Here is a 20,458-nt window from a genome sequence, read left to right as displayed (position 1 = left end):
AGGGCTCTAAAAAACCTACAGATTTTCAGTTGGGATAGATTAATACATAGGCAAGCCAAGGTTGCAGGCAAGGGTTCCCATGTGTGCCTGGACAAGCTAACCAGTTAATGATTTCAAAATACTTCAGAACGAAGAACTATATTGCCCAATATTGGTCCATAAGAAACACTTATTTTTCAATTAGCGCTATTTAAAGGCCTGCATGGTTATTTCATTAGATAGCTGTGCAGAAGAGGAATAACCCATCACACATTTGTAATGTTTTGGTATGCATTTATACAATTTAGATAGTGTGCAAAAGTTTAATTGGTTTCAAATGGGCATCAATATTGTTTGATTTTACCAGTATGGTATCAAAGTCTAAATTCTGGTACCACGGCAATCATAATCATTTTTTTGCATCATTTTTTTGGTCATACATTGGAAAGATGTTTGCAAATTCTGAAGATCCTTGTCCTCAAATGTACTGAGATGGTTTTCAGTGGTGACAGTGCCACATCATGTAACTCTGCAGAAAATGAGGTGTTTATGTTCATCATCTGACATTGGTTAACTTGTTGAAGTGCAACTACTGGATGGATTTATGACCAGCAGCGTGTCCTATTCAGACTAGAGCTTGACAGCTGAGTTAGATAGGGGCTTTTAAGTGTTGTGGTGGTGATATTTTTACAGTAGTAGTTGCTATTTTCTTGATATTGTTTTGAATGGAATTTTCCATTGTCCCCTCCGCAGCGGTCACTTGAGTATGAATATGAAAAGTGCCTTTCTTTGACCTTTCCGAGCCAGATCAGCCCAAAAGTAAACGGACTCCTCATTGTTCCCTTCCTCCCTGCTTTTTATCAAGTCCTTGTGACATTTTTCTTTGTGTGTGCATGTGTGTTTTTTTTTACTTTTTCTTTTTTCCTGAGTGTGTTTTTCTTGGAAGAAGACAAATGGCAAGTGCAGGGAAGGTTGCCTTTGAACCTGACAGGAACAGCTCTCTACCGTAGCGTGTGCACATGCAAATCCCTTTGCGTGTTAGTGTGTGTGTGCGTTTCAGAAGGGACACAGATGTGTGCTTCAGAGTTTCAGCGTTAGTGTTTGAGAACCTATGCACGCTTGTCGGCGTAAGCATGTGCATGTGTAGGTGTATTTGTGCGAGCCAGAGGAGTCGCAGTGCAGGGTCTGGAAAAGTGGAGTGTGTTAGATTAATTGAGCATGGCAGAATTATGACAGCTGTTTACACTAGGAGCCCTACGAGCATTTTAGCACACCTTTTAGCCTTGAGTGCACTAGCTGACAGATGGAAGGCTTTTTCCCCTTCCAGTGTTGTGGAAAGCCTGAAAACGTCATCCACCAAAGGACTGACCTTGACGCTGAACCCAGCCCTCACTCTTTGAACATTAGTCCATTGAAATACCAAGTTAATGAATGCATACTGGAGTGTGCATCTAATTAGAAACAGGTCAGAGTTAGTAAGATGTCCGTGCAATCGCCATTAGCACGCCAATTACTGCCGGCTCAGGTGGCCTTCCTAATCGATGGGGAACAAAGACATCTGAGTGGACAAGGCGAAGAAGTGATCATCACTATGATAATCAGCTTATAATTTCAGACCTTACCAAAGTCAGCAGAGATAAATATGAAGGGTATGCACAGGCATGTGATGTACGGATCAAAGGAACTACTGTAAAGGACACTCCCAGGGGCGTCACCAGGATTTCTGGGCTGAGTGGAAAGATATGGCATCGGGCCCCTTGACCAGAACCCCAGCTAACTTTGTGATATTGCTATAACCATTCCACAAATGACCCAAGAAAATCTTTCAAATAAGGTTACGTCTTTTTCATAAGACTGATGTGAAGGACAGAAATGAATCAAAAATGATATCTAACATCTGCACGCTCTAAATTGCTGGTGGTGGTTCTAGGGTCAGTCCTAGGCCAAAACTTACAGAGGCCCCTAAGACCAGCATTCATCTCCGTATTGATATTGACAGGGCTGTAAGCATTGGTGCAATAATTATGATTAGTTCAGGTCTATAATTAAGCTTTTAAAATCACATTAATCCCATGCTTTAAGTCACATCAGCATCTCCCCACAGCCATGGTAAAATGAGTCCACCATTACACCTCATTGTCTCATTTAACTTTAAAAAACTCAGACAGCTTAGTAGACAAGTCAAAAGTCACCTGTGCCATGTGTTACTGTTCTTTATTTCATTTTCAATCCATAAAAAGTTCTTTTCTCTTTCAAATCCCATCCCCTGAATGTGCCAGCCTTGGTCCCATACCTGTATTACCAAAGGTTCCTGAGAAACAGTCCAAAACTGCATCGACCAGACCTCAACTATATATTGAATTCAAGTGACAACACCTCAGTAATAGTTCTCAAGAAAGATGATAAAGTGATATATAATAGTTTTAATAGTAGTTTAATGCTTTCACATGGTAGCCTTGTGGCACCCAAGTCAGCAGATCTGGACACACTTGGCTTCTAAGTTAGCTATGGCAATGACTGCCAAATGTCTTCACTGATAGAAGACTCAGCGCAAAGGGGGTGGTGCTTCTGGCAGGAGTAGTGGTGTACTATGTGATGTATACTCAGGAAACCTGAAGGTTAACTAGAAAAAGAGTTGTTTGCTTAGGAGTATACAGCTTAGACAGACTATGTAAACATGCAGCACAATGAGAATAGATGTTGTCAGGTACAGGTGGGGCCCCATTAGGGAGGTTTCCTACTGTCATTGCAAGTTTTGCACATTTTGAATCACTGCTTTTGTTCAAAGTTTGTCAGCCCTTGATGACCCCTACTGACCAGAAGCCTCAAGCCTGCCTTGCCTGTACATTTGTAGATTTCATTCAGATGGTTTAGTACCAAAATGTTGCCAACGTATTTGTGCAATTTAGACAGACTGGAGGTGTTTGCTTGCTATTTAAGATGATCAAAAAAACATAATTACCCAACACTAAGTACCTGATTTTCTATTCTTGTTTCTATGATAGTAATACAGCATAAATATTGTTTAATTTGGACAAGTGTTATATCACAGATTAAAACTGTGGTATTGTGGTAACCCAGGTGTTGCATAATATAAAAAAGGCATTAAAGCCCAAAAATATGTTCCAAAAAATTTCCTGCATAGTCTTTTTTTCAGGTCCAATCAGGGCCCCTCAAACCTCATAGACCCTGGGTAGTCAGTCCTACCCTCCCTACCACTACGGCGCTGGATGCTCTATGCCTACATGAACTGGATGTTTAGGTCACATTCAAGTGTCTTTTTGTGGACTGATGTAACCGCCAGAAAGCTCATGGTTAGGAGGGATGTTGGCGAATCCCAGGAGTAAATTCTTGTGGCCAGAGCGGAGTCCTGCCCTCTTCTCTGAATCACCTGTAAACACAGACTCTCAGAGGCTGAGACAGACTCTATGAGGCATGCCGAGGTGCTTCGGAATCTTCACAAGCTTTGACCAGACCTTATGGATGTACACACGCAGTCACAAACATGCATTTAGGGAACACATGCGCACGCACAGGCATGAACTTGTGAGATGGCACACACGTACCTCAACAAGCACAACACAAACAAACAGTTAACATTCAGAGATCCCCTAAGAAGTGAAAACACATTACCATGCTGAAGCTGACATACACGGTCCAAGTGAAACAGGAAAAAGGTGTTTTGGTGCCTCTACAAAAACAGAAAACTAGCCTTTTCTGGCTACCCAACCGGTTAGGGACATTTACACGAACAGCTTTTAAATGCACTCAGTGTTCACGAAAACCCTATACAGAGAGATTTCCATGGGGTCTCCCTTGGTTAAACATGCACTTCAACCCAATTTCCAGGATGACATGGACATAGAGTTCAAAATATATGAAGACATACACTCCATTTGGAAATGACATTCCAGAATGATCTAGAATACTTAAATTATAGTATCAGTATGTTATCCCCCAGTAAAACATTATTTTTAATGTCTTATGCATATAAACTGTAAGGATCAAAACACAGCAGATAATAGCATTAATTATGATGATTTGTGTTTACACACCATTGTGTGGAAAGAATTATTGCCAAAAGTGTCAAGGCAGTACGGCTGCAGACAGCATGTGTCTGACATCCACTCTTGCAGACCACTACTGTGAGACGCCACCTCTATCGGGATAGGAATACACTCTAAAACTTTCAAAATAAAATGTTATCAAACTTCGGGTTAGCACTTGGGTAAGGTAATGGTTAGGATACCAAAGTTAAAATTAAAAAATGTGGCCTGCAAAATCTAATAACAAAATGTTAATAAAGCTGACTAAACAGTCTGCTCATAGAAAAAAAACCTTGTCCTCCATAAAAACACACTAACACAGCTAATGTTTCGAGGCTAAAGCTAACAAAGCTATATTAGCTACTTCAGATATATAGGTAATATAGCTTTGTTATTAATGTAGCAAAAGCTCTGATATTACATTAGCGTTAGCTACATTAGCTACACCAGCAACATTAGCTATGCTTCTACATTAACCACATAGCTGATTTATATATGCTAACATTAGCAAGACACTGCCACAGCTATAGCTAATGTAGCTACATTGGCTTATGTAGTAATGCTAACTATGTAGGTTGTGTAGCTCTGTTTATCCATAAGCTTTATCCGTAAACGAAGTCTGGCAGTTACATTTATGAAATAACCACATTACAAACATTACAGACAATGCAACATTTCACAAATAGTACAGTGATGTATGATAAGTGCTGAAGCTAATATAATACAAAATTAATGTTATTACATAAACCAGTGTAGCTAAGTTAGCTTTAGCAGTGTGAGCTTTATGTAGCTAAATCTAAAATAGCTTATGTAGATGCTTTGTGTTTGCTTTGGCTATTTTAACTATGGAGCTATGTTAGCTATGTAGCTATGTTATCTACATAGCATATGCAGCTAACAGAGCTACTTAAGCTAAAGCTAAAAGCTAAAAGCTATGTGAGTTAAAAGGAGCATCTGGGGATTGATGGTCACAACAAATGTAATTTTTTATTTCAGTTGAACAAATAATCCCACTTGTTGTCCTTACTGTCAATTAGAACCCTTCTGGTTTGTTTCTAAATCAACTAACTCTGTATTACAGCTGTATTGTCAGCTTTATTCATTAACAACATTTTTAACTTCCTTTTTGAAATGTATGCTTTTTATGTCTCTTTTACATAAAATTAAGCCTTAATTTTATGTCATATTTGGCAGAAATTATGAAATGTTTTGGTTTATAGCACCCCTGGGTCATTTTTGCCCCCCCCCCCCCAAGACATGGTAAATTTTGATCATAAAGGGTATTTGCTAAGGGCATGTTAGAGAGCCATCGTTGTCATTTTTAGGCAGTCATATTAAAAAAATGCATATAGTCCAAAAATATTTGAAAATAGGTCAAAATTGACACTTTGACAACCTGAGGGCTAATACTGTCCTTTTCTCCTTACATATAATCACATTGCCACAGTATTAATTTGCCTTTTTCCTTTGCTTTCCAGGCCTCTATGACAAATGCTTCTACGCCTCCAGTGACCGAGGCTGGCTGCTTGGCATCCAGGCCGTCAGCGAGCATGGGAACCGTGACCCCCGCTTCTTCTTCTCCCTTAAAACCGACCGTGCTCACAAAGTGACCTCCATCCACTCCAACGCTCGCTATGTCCCGAACCATTGGGCACATGTGGCAGTTACGTACGACGGCGTGTACATGAAGCTCTTTGTCAACGGCGCCCAAGTTGGCGTCAGTCGTGAGCAATCGGGTGACATCTTCAGCCATTTGACCAAAAAGTGCAAAGTTCTAATGATTGGTGGGAATGCACTGAATCACAATTACAGGGGGGCTGTGGAGAGGGTGGGTTTATGGCGGCAGGCCCGAGGGCAAAGGCAGATTATCAGGGATATGCAGGGTCATGAGGACTGCCTAGATCTACCTCACCTGGTTATTCGAGAAACATTCGAGCACCCAGGTCGAAAGTGGCTTACTGTCAAAGATGGTAGTTTTCCCCAGCCAGTACAAGGGGGAATTGGAAATTCTGAGGAATTATTGGACACTAAACTAGAGCCGCCTGCTTGTGGTCAAACAGTCTGCGACAATGTCGAGGTCATCAAAAACTACAACCAGCTTTGGACCTTTCGTCGACCCAAGAAAATCCGATATCGAGTCATAAACATTTGGGATGATGCAGGGAAGAGGCCGACTGTATCAGACCACCAGATCAGCCTGCAGCACCAGCAGCTAAATGATGCCTTTAGCCCCTACAACATCACATGGGAGCTTAGCATTCACAATGTCACCAATTCCTCCCTCCGAAACCGGTTGATTCTCGCAAACTGCGACATCAGCAAAGTTGGGGATGATGCATGCGACCCAGAATGCAACCATCCGCTGACAGGCTATGATGCAGGGGATTGTATGTCTGGACACCGGAGTCGATGCCCCGAGCACAAGCAGGGGAATGGTGTATGTGATCCTGAATGTAACTGGGAAAACTTCTTCTATGACCTCGGTGACTGCTGTAATCCCAATGTGACGGATGTGACGAAGACCTGCTTCAACCGCTCCTCTCCTCACAAGTAAGATCCCTCTCTTCAAATCATGTTTTCAGTGCTAGTAAATCCTCTTTAGTTGTTGTTTAATAAACAGACGACTTAAATTCGCTAAAAAGCTTTGCCTAACCACAACAGTCCGTGCTTAATTTGATATTTTTTTTGGTCGGCACGACTGAATAATCTCCGTAAACCAACTCTTGGAGTAAATCAACAACAAATCTTTCCATACATGTTTCCCTGAAGAGAGCTTTTAATGTCTAGTCCTACTGTTTCCTGACCATTTGGGCTGAGGCCGAGTGTAACATAACTCCCAGCCTGTGTGGCCTGGGAAATCCTTGGGGAACAGCTAGTCCAATCTAGCCTTGGCCTGGTTCAATCAGTGTTCCACACTTAAGCGAGGCAAAACAAACGCAACTGGATGACTTTACTGGTAGCAAATGTGCAGGCCAGACCGCTCATTTTTGTATCAATTTTTCAACAGCTTTCCCCCACCCTCTTCTTGTCTCTTATACCAAGTGGTCTTAATTAAGCCAGCTTGATTGGAGGAGGGGTTGGTTTGGAAAGAGTGACATTTTAAACAGAGTATAGGGGCAATTAGAGGTCAGAAAAGAGAGTCCAGTATTGCTTTTTGCTTGTAGCAGTGGAAACAGTTTCAAAGACATACTGCTTGCTTCAGGAAACCACTGAAAGACATGTTTCCTGGGGATGCAGGTATGGCTCCCTAAACGTGGTTGCATGAAAGAATTTTCCAGGAAAAAACATTGGAGAAAGTCCACTTCACGTGCACGTGGATACCAGTACAAAATCTCCTAGGTGTACTGTACATGAAGCACGGGATTATGTGGTTTCATGCAGCTACTTTTGGAGAATACACAAGCCTTCATGAATGCATGCAAGTTTTTGTTTTTGTGGTTATCTCATTGTGGCTTGTAGTTGATGAGTAAAAGCTGGCAAGGGGAACAAATCTGTGGAATTCGCTGTAATAAGGTTTATGCCAGACCTCCAATGGCAGGATTGTTTGATTCTTGGTACACTGAAACTCGACACAGTAGACATTTTTGTGGACAATGCAGGAGGTCTTTATGGTTACGCCAGAGAGAGAGCCAGAAATTCAGATGTTTGTGAGTATTTCATGCCACTGTCATGCGGGGACAAGGAGAAAAAGGAGTAGCGTGTGGGATTGTTTGGCAGTTTCTGATAGGATGAATCAAGGAAACCAGGCTGTTTTCAATCAGCCTGGAAGCACTGTCTCCCTGGCACTGCCCTGTTGTTTAAAATGACCACTAAATAGCTAAATAATGACAGCTAATTAACAACATCAGAGGGGGAAAAGCAGGTGGGTTTGTCGTTGCTTCCATCTCCCAATTCCTACCAAATCCCTTCCAGCTTAGTCATCATTAGAGGCTCATTCATCAAGTGGTGGGCGAACGACTTCATTTAGACATCAGCCATTGGCAAATTGCTTGCTTTTGCAATGTTTAAACCTCCCTGCGGGCGTTTGAATGATTGGTTTGTGGAAGAAACGTTACCAACAAGAGAATGAAACACATAGACGGAAAGAGGACAAAGAAATAGATATAATCTCCTCAAGTGGTTGCTTATTTTGCTTTGATTATGGTATGTCTGGAGAGACTTGCAGAGAGCAAACAGTTAGACATTCCTCCTTAATTATGGAATCCTGGATGAACAATGTTCTGCGTATGCTGGGGGAACAATAGTTGTGAGGTCCTGCATTTATTTTTGCAGAGTTTGCGCCTGTTACCACTTATATGTAGTGTTTTTTAAAAGTCTGGCTTATGCAGGATTCGGGTAACTCTGTGGTCCTGCAACAGTCTCTGCTCTTAAAATACCACCAGTAATACCCCCCTCTTCCTTTGCCTCTACAGTTGGCTAAGAGAAATCTTTGGCATTGTTTTCACAGAACTGGGTTTTGACACTTCTTATGGTTTTTGTGGTATTTGATGTTATCTTACAGCACTTATTGTACGGCAGAACATTCTTATGTCTGGAAAGATTTGAAATTGTGTCTGTAATTTATACAATGTGAATTTGCATCTCCTTTGGAGAAGTACAAGAAACAAAAGTAGCTCTGAATGAGTTGTCAGAGAAGCTTACTGTATATGAAAGATTGTTGTGTTATAGAAATGTCCAATACCAGATATATAAACTTTAATACCATTGCAGTATATACTTTGACATTAACATGTTTTGTTATACAGATCTGAACCTTTTAATGTAATAATCTCACAAAAGTAATCAATTTCTCATGTGATGGGTACAGTTAAATTTTGATTAACTATGTCCACCTCTAGATAACATACAAAATAATGTTTAAGAGCCGGAGAGGTTACTATTTTTAACCTTAATGCTTTTCTAAAGGCCTTTTCAGTAGAGAGGACAGTGGATAGAGCTGGACACAGGGGTGATTGAGGAAAGCTATACCATAGAGTTGAACCCAGACGGCCTGCTAGGATGGCTATAATCTCTGTGCCATTATAGGGCTGAACTTGAACCCAGGATCTTAGATGAAATTATCCGGTATTTGCCAGTTTTTGGCAGGTTTCATAAGCATATGTCTGGCAGATAAAAAAATATCAATGGCTGAAATGTCCGATGCTGCAGGCAGAAGAGGCTAGACCTGGGCAAAGAGTGGGTAAATCTACCTACGACCAATTTGAACATAAAGTGGAACTATATTCAACAAAGAATCACGTCATGTATAAAGGCATAGACCACTTGGGGCTGATGGCGAGAGCACATCTCACTTCCCTAAAGCTCAGTGTTCATGTTCAGGTCATCCTTACTAGCAGCTAACCTTACAAAGCAGATGGATACGCCCATTTCCTTGTTTTTCACTGGCAAATCCATCTTGTTAAGCTCCCATCTCAACCGTTTGGGCCCATTTAGAAAGTGACAGGACCAACTGGCGACGAGGGGCAGTACTTTCAGGCACGGCAGAGTCATAATGTAAACAAGCAGCAGCAAGAGGCTGGTACAATTATGGCGGAAAGCTTAGCGTGCATGTTGCTAAAGTTTTATCAGAACTTGACAACAATTCTTCATTAAAAGAAGAACAAAGAACAGCAGTGATTTGTTTTCTTTCCAAAAATGACAAAAGTTGAGTACTTACATGTCTTTAGTCGCCATGTTTTATGTTATTCCCCGTAGTTGCGCACGTGCACCTTGATAGCTGCTACATCATGTGTTTTGTTGCTCTTATTGGCCCATAGAGATGTGACGGACAGAATGTTCACCCAATCAAACTCAGAGTTTTTTTCAAAGCATCTGCCTTTTCTCAAACATTTCCTATTGAAGCTTTCTCAGATGGATGTGTGAAACACATCCATCTGCCGTGTCAGGTTAACTAGCAGCTACAGCGTAGACAGAACCATCGATGAGAAGAAGACTGTAGGTTCCTGAAGTATCCATAGTGGACCCCTTTTCTTTCAATGGACAACTTCAAAGAAACCACGATGGTTGGATTTATTGTATTAGCAGAGGTTACAGTTGAGTTCATAAGTTTATCAGGCTTAATATGGGACAACTAAAGGTAAGACTCAATTTACAGTTGCAATTTGAAGTTTTAAGGTGGTGTTTATTTAATGGAGCACTGGTTAGTTATTTTTTATACAACTCTGATGTTTTTCAGTAGAGGATGATATTTGGCTGTTGTTAGCTGCTAAGCTGTGGTAGCAGCTAATGTGCTAACTTGCTTACTTGGAGCCAACGTGAAGCTAAGTGCTCTTGTTATTTATATGTTAACGTGGCAAAATTGTGTTTCTGTGTGTAAGAAAAAGCTTCCAATTTTCATTATGTTTGTTTAAACAACTTACACAAAGACAAAAGACAGTGTTTCTCTGTCGTTTCCGAGGCCTGGTCATTTGTGTCAAGCTGGCTGTAATACCGTCAGGCTTGGTTTCTACTGTCTTTGTGTTGGATCGGGTTTAGAAAGAAAAAATGTGTACCCAGTTCCATTTTAGAACAGACATGAAGCTGTATAAAGTGTGTATTCCTTTAGATGTTTTATTGCTGTTAAATGCAGATTATTAGTCACATATGACTATCTAAAGCAAATGTCTGGCAGTTGTTCTAAATGGACGAAATTCTTAAGAAATGCCAGTGATTTGGGCCAGGCACAACCTAACTGCTGGGATTTTTTCATCTGTGTCCCAATGAAATATACAATATAAGTCCTTTTTTATCTTTTTTTTTTTTTTTTTTTTTTTTTTTACTGACTTAAAAAGAAGTTGTTGGAATTCACAATTTCAAGCACTTACAAAAGCAATGTGCCACATAAAGAGAGCTAAAAGCAGCCTGCAATGCGGACTGAAAAATTGATGTAAGTCTCACCCCTTCTAAAGCATATAGCCAATAATAGTTCAAAATTTGGGACTGCAACTTGGGTAGTCAATCAAATTTTTATGGAGGACATGGCCACCCCCTGGATACTCCCTTGGTTGTACTTTCATGCAGGGATTGTAACCTTACTTTCTGGCCATTAATGCCCCTCCTTTTTTCTTCTTTAATTAATATTTAGTTTTTATTTCTTAGAGACTGTTTTGTGCTTTTTTTCCTGTGTCAGGATAGTAGAAGTGAGAAGGGGATATAATGGAGAGAGAGTTGGGGAAGGCATGCACCAAACAGTACTGAAAATGGGATTCAAACCTGCGACCAGTGTGTGAAGAACTATAGTCTCTGCATGTGGATGCCAGCTTTACCAACTTGGCTAACCATTAAACATATCCCCATATGAGACATTAAAGACAATGATTCATGCCTCAGTGTATTAGTTTCACTCTCATGAGATTCTGGAAGTTTTTGTGAGTACCGTAAATTAAAATATTTTAGGAAGTTGGATACACAAACTTAGTGAGGTGAATAAAAGGAACATTTCAACCTCTATATGTTTTGGGGAAATGAAGTTCCATCTTGACTATGAGAGTCTAATAGGCCGTCTTTTTTTCCCATGGCCTCTCCTTCCCAAGTCAATACCTCTCACTGTGGCAGTTAATGGATGACCTGCTCTCTCTTCCCTTCACTCCCTCTCTCTGTAGTATTCCTGCTCTGAGCAGGGAGCTAATCTTCAGGGCCCTTGACTTGGGTGTTTTACAGTTGGTCGTCTAAACCTTAAGCCCCCGTCCCATAAAACATAATGGAGTGCTTGGGCGTAAATACCAGGACTTTGCACTTCCCCTTTAAAGCCACAGCACACTTATAAAAGCACCTGTTGTGGAGGTTTCACCTGTACTCTCGAGGGGGGTGATAGAAGTCCCTCTGCTGCTACGGAGACAAAGGGGGAAATTGCAGTGAGGAGGGGTTTTACTTGGGGCCCAAAGGCAGCCAGAGGAATTGCATCTGGCGTTGATGGGAATATAAGTTTCCAGATACTGTTGGTGGTCTTTTGAACGTATGACACATCAGGGAATTCAACTGATAATGCTTTGGCTGTATCCTCAAGGTCTGGACATTGAGCAATGCTGATGGAGGCACTCACAAATGAAGTGTTCACAGCACCTAATCAAGAATTTCTATTTAAGATTGGAAGAGATAGAGTTGGGGATCATTTGTAGCGTCTAATCCATATGTCTTGAAATACGCCTTGTTTTTAAATTCTGTTCTCAGCAATGAGCCGACACAGAAACGTCTCCCAAATCCAAGTCTGGACACAGTTTATATGCACCTGTTGTCTTTGGAAAGGAATATACAGTTTAATCAGACATGAAATTTGAAGGATAAAGAGGAAAATGCAAGCATAAACCAATCAGCTTTAACATTGTAAGAACTTACCCAATGTTAGATGCAACAGCTCTGCCATAAAATTCTACTTTTACGAATCTCCTTTGTTTTCATCAGTCATAGAGGATGTAGGTGTGCTGCAGTACAATGTACGGAAAGGTGTTCCTCATATTTTGATCTCTTCATGTATGTAAATGGAGTGGGCACAATAATAGAAACACTTTATAGAAAACTGTACAATCTGAGATCAATGTCACCTTGATTCAGTCTGATTCTGGGGGTCTCCCAGAAGGGAAAAAAGTTTAAATTGTCTTCCTGAATGACAATTTCCAGTTATCCAAGTCCAACACATGCACTATCTGTGCATCTGTGGTGCTCTTTAAATTACATTCATGTTTTTGTTATGTGGAGACTGCAACCCTGCTGCTGGTTGGCGCAGTAGTTAAGCTTCCAGTCTTCAGAAGAAAAAAAAACCCCTACAGATAGATACTTTTATGACAACGTTTCTTGAATACAGTAAAATTAGTTCAGAAGCAATGATTCCATAAGTAGCATGAATCTGAATACTAGATCAAAACTGCAATTTCAGCTAATATTGCTTGGCTATGCTGGAAGCTGAATTGAGGAAGAACTGCTGAAAATGGCCAAAAGCACAAAAATAGCTGAAAATAGCATAAAAATTGCATAAAATTGCATAAAAGTAGGGGAAAATGGCATTCAATAGCTCAACAAGGATAAAAATAGCTGAAAGTCACCTTAAAATAGCTAAAATAGCATAAAAATAGCTGATTTTGGCCTGAAGGTAGCTGAAAATTGCATTCAATGGCTAAAAAAACGTAGGAATAGCTGAAAAAAGCATGAAAATGGCTATATTTTAAAATAATAAAAATTAGAAATGAGAAAAGTTATAGCAGTGGAATGACGAAGAAACTGATTTTTTTAAAGTTTAAATGGTATCGATACAACAGAGTATGAAGGAGGAGATAGCTGTTGTAGAAGAAAAACAATAAACAAAAAGGCCGACGGGAATATCAATAGTTTGGATGCTCAGCATCCCCACTAATGAGGGTGCAACAAGCTTTATGCTATTACGGAGGTGGCTGGGGTGGAGGGGAAGATTCGCCAGCAGCTTTAGCAGTGTGGTGTATCATCATTTACCCCTTAAAGCCTGAAAACACAAATAATAGCCAGAAAATTCAAATTTTTGGAACTGAAGAGTTCATTTAAGTTTCTACTGATATTTAAAAAAATCCAAATTTCCATAAAATTTAACAATTATATTTTTAGTATCTCATTTCATTCATTAGGTGTTTTTGGTAACTGATAATCCACTTGAGGGTATTTTTATCATTTATCAGATTGTATTCAGAAGTTTTTTTGAGTAATTTACTGAGCATATTGATTAGATAGAGGTATCATAAAAGTATGTATCAAATATGCGACAACAGGCATTAAGGGGTTAATACAAGTAGAGATTAGTAAGAAGGTCATCATACTTAAATGGACCGTTGTGTTAAGAGAAAGAGTTGTGAGTGGTTGTTTGAGCTGAGAGGTGATAATTAGGATCAGCTGATCACAGCTGGCGTATAACTTCCATGTCCTGCATGGACTAACACTAAATCTAAAAATTATGACCAAACAAGGTAGAAAAGCTGTTAAAAAGTGTCTCCACCAGCCTTTTCCATGTTATTCACAAGATGGCTATTGTTTATCTAAAATGTAACTTTGTTCACTGAGGCTTGCATGCAGCTGCTTAACCATGGAAACCATTCCATGAAGGTCCCACTGCACAGTTTTTGTGTTTACTTTAATGCCAGTGGAAGTTCAGAACTCTTCTACTATGGACTCAGCAGGGCATTGGCGACCTTGCATATATTTAAAGATTAAAAGACTAAAGGAGAGCGCTGGTTATGCATCCTGATTGTGCACCATTATTGCATTAATTAGCAATACACCATAAATAAGGGCAAAAATAGGTATAAAAGTTGCTTCTTAAACTGTGATTTTTATAGCAATGCATTCCAGGTGACCTCCACCACCTAATACAACTTCAGATATAATTTAAAAGTAGAGCTACCTCATTTCTAACCATGTCTACAAAATCTAAAAAGGTAGAAACTTCATCAAAGTTGAATTTCTGGTAGAACTGTTGTATTAGGAATTGCAAAAGTAGTCATTATATTATGGCTGATTACATGAATTCAACTGAAAATGCTTTTGCAGTGTTATCATGGTCAAGAAGTTAAGCATGGCTGACGACGAGGTTTATGAGCTGAGTGATCAAGAATTTCCTTTAAACTCTAAGCTGGAAGCACCAGGGATGATTTGAACCGTCCAATTGTCTGTTCCATATATCTCCGAGATCTCTGGAATCCCAGCGTTGGCACACTTCCTTTGCATGTGTCCTCCTTGGAAGGGAAAAAAATAATGAGACAAGTAAGATGGAAGGTTAAAGAGGAGAGTGCAAGTATAGTAATAAAGGCAGAGATGAATGATGGGTTTAGGGGCTGTGGTGTTGACCGACTTGATGACAGGGCAGCGGAGGGCCCCCCTTCAATTTCAAAAGTGTTCTTGGCTGTGAGACCGTCATCGCCATGCCAGCTAACCCCAGCTTTCACACTATGTTGCCGCAGACATATGTATACAAGGCAAATTTATGGGCTTTTATGAATTATACATGGGTGTAAATGGATGAAGTCATAATCCCACATCTAATATGTATCAGGCAGAAAAGCATTAAACATGGCAGTTTGTGCTTCTTTGCACCCCCGCTGGTCTCCCTTCAACAGATATTCTTCACTGATGCTTGAATTTAGAGAATCTATGTCTCTTTTCCTCCTCTCTTATTCTCTTTCTCTGCAGGTCTTAGAAAGTTTTTCTTCCCAGGACATGTCTGAAAAGTGGTGTGGTTAAATGCATGGAAAATCCTGTTCTTCCCAAGTGGCTCATCTCGGCCGAAAAAATGTATGATGAGAGGCAAGAGAGGGGAACGGGGGGCTATGGGATGGGGAAATAGTTGAGGGGTGTGTGAGAGAGGGGGAGAGAAGACAGAGGGCGGGGTAAAGGTTTATTGGCAAGGAGTTTTGAGTAAGATGTGGATGGACAGATAGAAAGATGGTGTTCGAAAAGTCCGAACTGTACTGACTTCAAACAGCCTCTTGGTGATGTCATTGGGAATTGGCGTCCTGCGGTGACCTCCAGCTAAAACTCTAACAGATCTTAACTCAATTGATTATCAGTGTTTCACAATGACAGTGTGGATGAAAAATATGAAAACACACTTATCAGCCAGGGATGTATATGATTAGCCGACTTAACAATTAAGCATTATTCTCAGCGGTCAGCAGAGAAGCTGTAAGTCTTTTTGACTGGTAAAGCAGATTATTGTCATGTCTTTGACATGATGTTGCACACTTATGGGACAGCCCACCTGGGGGGCAAGAAGGCTTCCTCCTGATGTATACTTTAGTCACCTGTGTGTTTAACTAGGATGATTTGCTAGATAGCAGAATTGTTAGCATCAGAACCCTCAGTAGAAAGCACTACTATAGTTACACTAGGGCTAACAGCATTAATGCATTAAACACAACGAATTAAGGTCCATAATTACTGCATTTTCTGTTAATTTCATTAATTGCACTGCTAAATTGTCAGTGTCAATTCAACTCCTATAATGTTAAATTGGACACTTTCCAGTTTCTAAGATTCTCACAGATACTGTGTGAAATGTACATTTTGGAAAATTTGAATACTTCACCTGTTTGTAGTGTTTATTTTTTAACACTCATGTGGGTTGATTTTCCCACATTGAAGTGCACTTTACACCCAAAATGTGTCATTTTTTAAAACTTTTTATTTCCAATCTTTGCAATCGACCTCTTGCCACAGGTAGAATAAGACTAACTCAGTGAAAACTTCTATCATGGTACAAAAGTGTAAATATACATTAAAAACAAACTTTGTCCGACGAAAACTGAATTACATTTTAGTCTAGTTTTAGTCATCTTGACGAAAAATAAACTTAGTTTTTGCCAGTTTTAGTCATCGCAGATCTATTTTTGTTAGTTTTAGTCTAGTTTTTGTCATGGAAAAAAGGCTGTTGACGAACATTTTTAGTCATAGTTTTAGTCGACAAAATTAACACTGCGCCCAAGTGACGATGTACAAGAGGCGACCCCAGAGCCATTTAGTTTCTCTGTCAATGGCGATGTGTGATCCAGAAAAGTGTTGCAATGGTTTCAAAAGTGAAATGGGCACAGAACGTGATGAAATCGGATTAAAAAGTTGCAAAAATGTATTAAATGAAGTTCATCCTTAGCTCATGCAGGACACGATAGTCAAACGCCCAACTGTGATCAGCTGAAGGCCAGCTGATACCAATTGTCGCCCCCAAGCTCTCACAGCCAATCACAGCTCTTTCACTCAACACGGTGGTGTATTAAAATATGACGTACTTTTCACTAATCTGTGCTTGCATTAATGCTGATGCACCCAACTGCTGCTGCTGGCAAAGCTTCTCCTCCTCCACCCCAGCCTCCTCCCTTATAGCAGAAAGCTTGTTGCACCCTCATATTGAGATTCACGCAACCACAGGTTAGTTGCTTTTGAACTAGTTGTGCTGTTTTGCACTAGCAGTGCTCATTTTTTAATCAAAACCAATGCAGTCATGTCTTCAGTGTGCCGCATCCTTAGCGGACAAAACGCTCATGGTGTCTGCTGTTTTTTCGCCACAATCACTGCAATCTCAGTTGAAAAACATTTCAGCTTTTGGAACATGCTAATCATTGTCACTTTACCTTCACTGTCCAATCAAAATCAAGAATGTGTTTTTTTGGCGATGTTTCTTCAAGAAAAGAGAAATATGAAGCACAGGTGGTATTTTCAACACAAACAAGCACAGCCGAAGTCAACTTTAGCATCATTTATCACTGGTGAGGAGCACCCTGAACCTGACACCAACTGTGGATGCATGGCCCTTAACCTGCAGACACTTTGATGCCATCCTTAGACACCTAAAATTAATCACACTCAGCTTGGGCTGTTTTCAGAGTGTTTTCTTACCTTTAAAAAGCAGGATTTAAATTTATTTTAACCAACTTTGAAATCAACTGTCAAGGAACGGGTAAAGAGACATTTTTTAAATTGTTTGTACTAAACTGTCTGCTCTTGATCCTTAAGTTCCCCCATGCATTATTAAAGCATGCGACCCTCATTGTTTTTCCAACTGGGCCATTGTGTTCAAATAATTGAACTCAGATTAGTTTGGTTTTGACCCTACAGTAGAATTTCTGCTCATTTTCATTGCTGACTCAATCCCTTCTACATCAAACCCCCATGACCCCATTCCCCGTCATGCATGTCCAAAAACTCTGGACAAATATTTTCAAAGGAAATAATGAAATTCCTGAAATTATTAGGACGAGAGACCTTATATTATCTGTTCTCCCTCTCTCTTTCTTCTTCGACCTGGCCCCAGAGAGTGCCCCCAGTTGCTCTCGCGTAGGGCTTCCAGAGAGTGTTTGCTACACTGAGGCCTTTATTCAAAACGTCTGTTTTGAGGGAACGCTCCATCTTTGCTAAGCAGCTTCTTATCCAACATGTGATTTGAGGCAGACAGACTTGTCCAACACGAGTTGAAGAGATGTTATGAAACATTCTGTGTATGAATTGTGCATTGGTGGTAACCTTAGCAGGCCTGTCGCAGTGGGAGAATTATACCAGTGGTATAAATTCTTCCAGAACATTTTTACAGACTTTTAAGTTGCTTCCTTTAGGCTACGCTGCACATATGCTATGAGACTGCCGGGTTTTACTCTCAAATTTTAATGTTTTATTCAGACATTCGCTTTTCAAATATAGAAGTCTAATAAACTATTGAATTAACTATTTAAAGAAGGAAAATGGGACACTTTGGATCAGCTGGCCTCATTTTTAAGGCTTTTTTAAGAATCAGTATGCACAAGATTCTCATAAAATTGTTAAGTGTTGAGAGTTCCAGCATTAACAAAAATGATCTTTTCACTACACAAAGAAAAATATCAAAAGGATTAGTAGCAGAATTAGAAATGTTCATATAAATCTAGTAGAAAAATGGCCTATAAAGAGAGACTGACCTAAAATGGTAACACTCTTGTAGTTTCCACTACTTCTGGCAACCAAATACTCCACTAAAGTACAACCGAACTCACAACTTGTCAAAGTTTATCCCTTTAAATCTGCTCTGTTATCACAGGTTATCAATCATACATTGTGTTGCATGTCAGTAGCTCTCTCTGAGGATTGTTTCTGAAATTTCTGACATGATGAAAGGCCCAGAGGTGAGTGTTTATGCCTCTGCTCTGGTGATAGCCAGGAACCAGAGGCATTATGTTTTCAGGTTGCCAAGTCCACCTATCTGTGACATTCTTATGAACATGATGTATCAAAATGCTTTGAAGGGGTTTCTGCAAACTTTTCACAAATACTCACTGTGACTCAAGTATGAACTTCAATTTTGGAGGCTAAAGGTCTATGTTTATCCCTGTTTTTGAGAGCAATATATCAAGAATGGTGTAAGGGGGATTCAGCAAACTTTTCACAAATGTTCACTCTAATTTAGGGATGAACCAATAAGATTATGGGGTCAGTGGTCAAGGTCAAATGACCTCATGCTCATCCTTTGATTGTGTGTGCTCCGGCTCAGAAATGCTTTTAGGGATCCCCTTCAAATCAAATGTCCACTCTGACTCAAGGATGAAAAGATTAGGTTTTAGAGGTCAAAGGCCATGGCCAATGTTTCAACTTTTAAAATAATATTGGACATAACTTTCGTTTCTGGTTGGAGTAAGGGTTAAAGTTACAGTTAGGATACCAAAAGTTAAAACTCAGAAACATATCCTGCAAAACCTGATTACAAAATGTTTAATAAAGCCGAGTAAACAGTTTGCTTACAGGAAAAAAGCTTGTCCTCCATGAAAACATTCCAACGCAGCCAGCATAGCGGACATAGCTCTGTTAGCTGTGAAGGCTACGTAGATGAACGAGCTAAGTAGCTAATGGAGCTACTAAGCTAACAGGGCTAAATATAAGCTCAAAAAACAGCTTCATAAGCTACATATCTACATCATCTCAGCTGCTAGGTTAGCTTTAGCTATGTTTGCTAAAGCTTACATTTCTGAAACTCCTGTTGCTTTAGCTGACATTGCTAAAGCTCACGTTGCTTAAGGTAATTTAGCTATAGATAATGTAGCAAAAGTTAAGCTCATGAAACAGTTATGTAAGCTATATATGTTACTTAGCTGAGTTAGTTTCAGCTGTGTTTGCTAAATCTCGTGTTGCTTAACCTAACTTGGCAATAAGTAATGGAGCTACATCACCAACATAGCTACGCAGCTAAAGCTAGGCCCATAAAGCAGTTATGTAAGCACTATGTTATCTACTCAGCTATGTTAGCTTTAGCTACATTTGCTAAAGCTCATGTTGCTAAAGCTAACTAAGCTACATTGGCTTATATAGTAAACCAATGTATCAAGTAGCTACCATAGCTGTGTTAGCATTAGCTAAAGCTTACAAAGCTAAAATGAACCACTGTTTCTGTAACTTCTTCTAAAACAGATCTATACTAATTTAATCTCGGATTATATTTCTGGCCTTTTTCCCAGTTATAATTACGGAATGTTTCTTAGTCTGTATTTTGTTGGTGTTTCATGAATTTAACTGACAGACTTTATTTATGAATAAAGTTGAATTTAAAAAACAAATAAAACTGGAAGTATGATGTACTGGCAGAAGACGGCATTTCCTTTTCTGAGATAAACGGGGTCTCAAATGAACTGTCTGGAAGAGTGGCAAGATGTACAAGATGTACGATGTGCAGCAAGACCCCTCTCAGAATGATTGAGACATTCCCCTCAGACTTTGCCCACGTGCCCATTCAGACTCAAGGCTGAACTGAAAACATGTCTAAGGTCAAGGGTTAGATTCAGTTGGCATCATGTTCGTCCTTTTTTTCTGGACACTATATCTCGAGAATGCTTTGAGGTATTTTCCTTTAAATTTCAACCGGTGTCCGATCTGACATGAAGATTGAGGTTTTGAGGTCAAAAGTCATGGTCACATGGCCCCATGTTTACCCCTTGCCTGTAACTGTGATATCTCAAGTTTGCTTTGATGGATTTTCTTAGGACTTTTCA

The 20,458-nt window shown here is 39.9% G+C and overlaps 1 protein-coding gene across 1 annotated transcript in view; it reads left to right on the top strand.

The window, feature by feature from the left end:
* pappaa (pregnancy-associated plasma protein A, pappalysin 1a) overlaps positions 1–20,458 on the top strand; it is a 180,343-nt gene that overhangs the window by 7,153 nt on the left and 152,732 nt on the right. Inside the window, exon 2 of the mRNA XM_041811536.1 lies at positions 5,504–6,575. Within this exon, the coding sequence (XP_041667470.1) occupies positions 5,504–6,575 (1,072 nt within the window). The remainder of the gene's footprint in view (positions 1–5,503; positions 6,576–20,458) is intronic.

Source organism: Cheilinus undulatus, linkage group 17, assembly GCF_018320785.1.
Source record: "Cheilinus undulatus linkage group 17, ASM1832078v1, whole genome shotgun sequence".
In the NCBI taxonomy this organism is placed as follows: domain Eukaryota; kingdom Metazoa; phylum Chordata; class Actinopteri; order Labriformes; family Labridae; genus Cheilinus; species Cheilinus undulatus.
The sequence above is the reverse complement of the archived record's forward strand: the minus strand, read 5'-3'. Positions and strand labels throughout refer to the sequence as shown.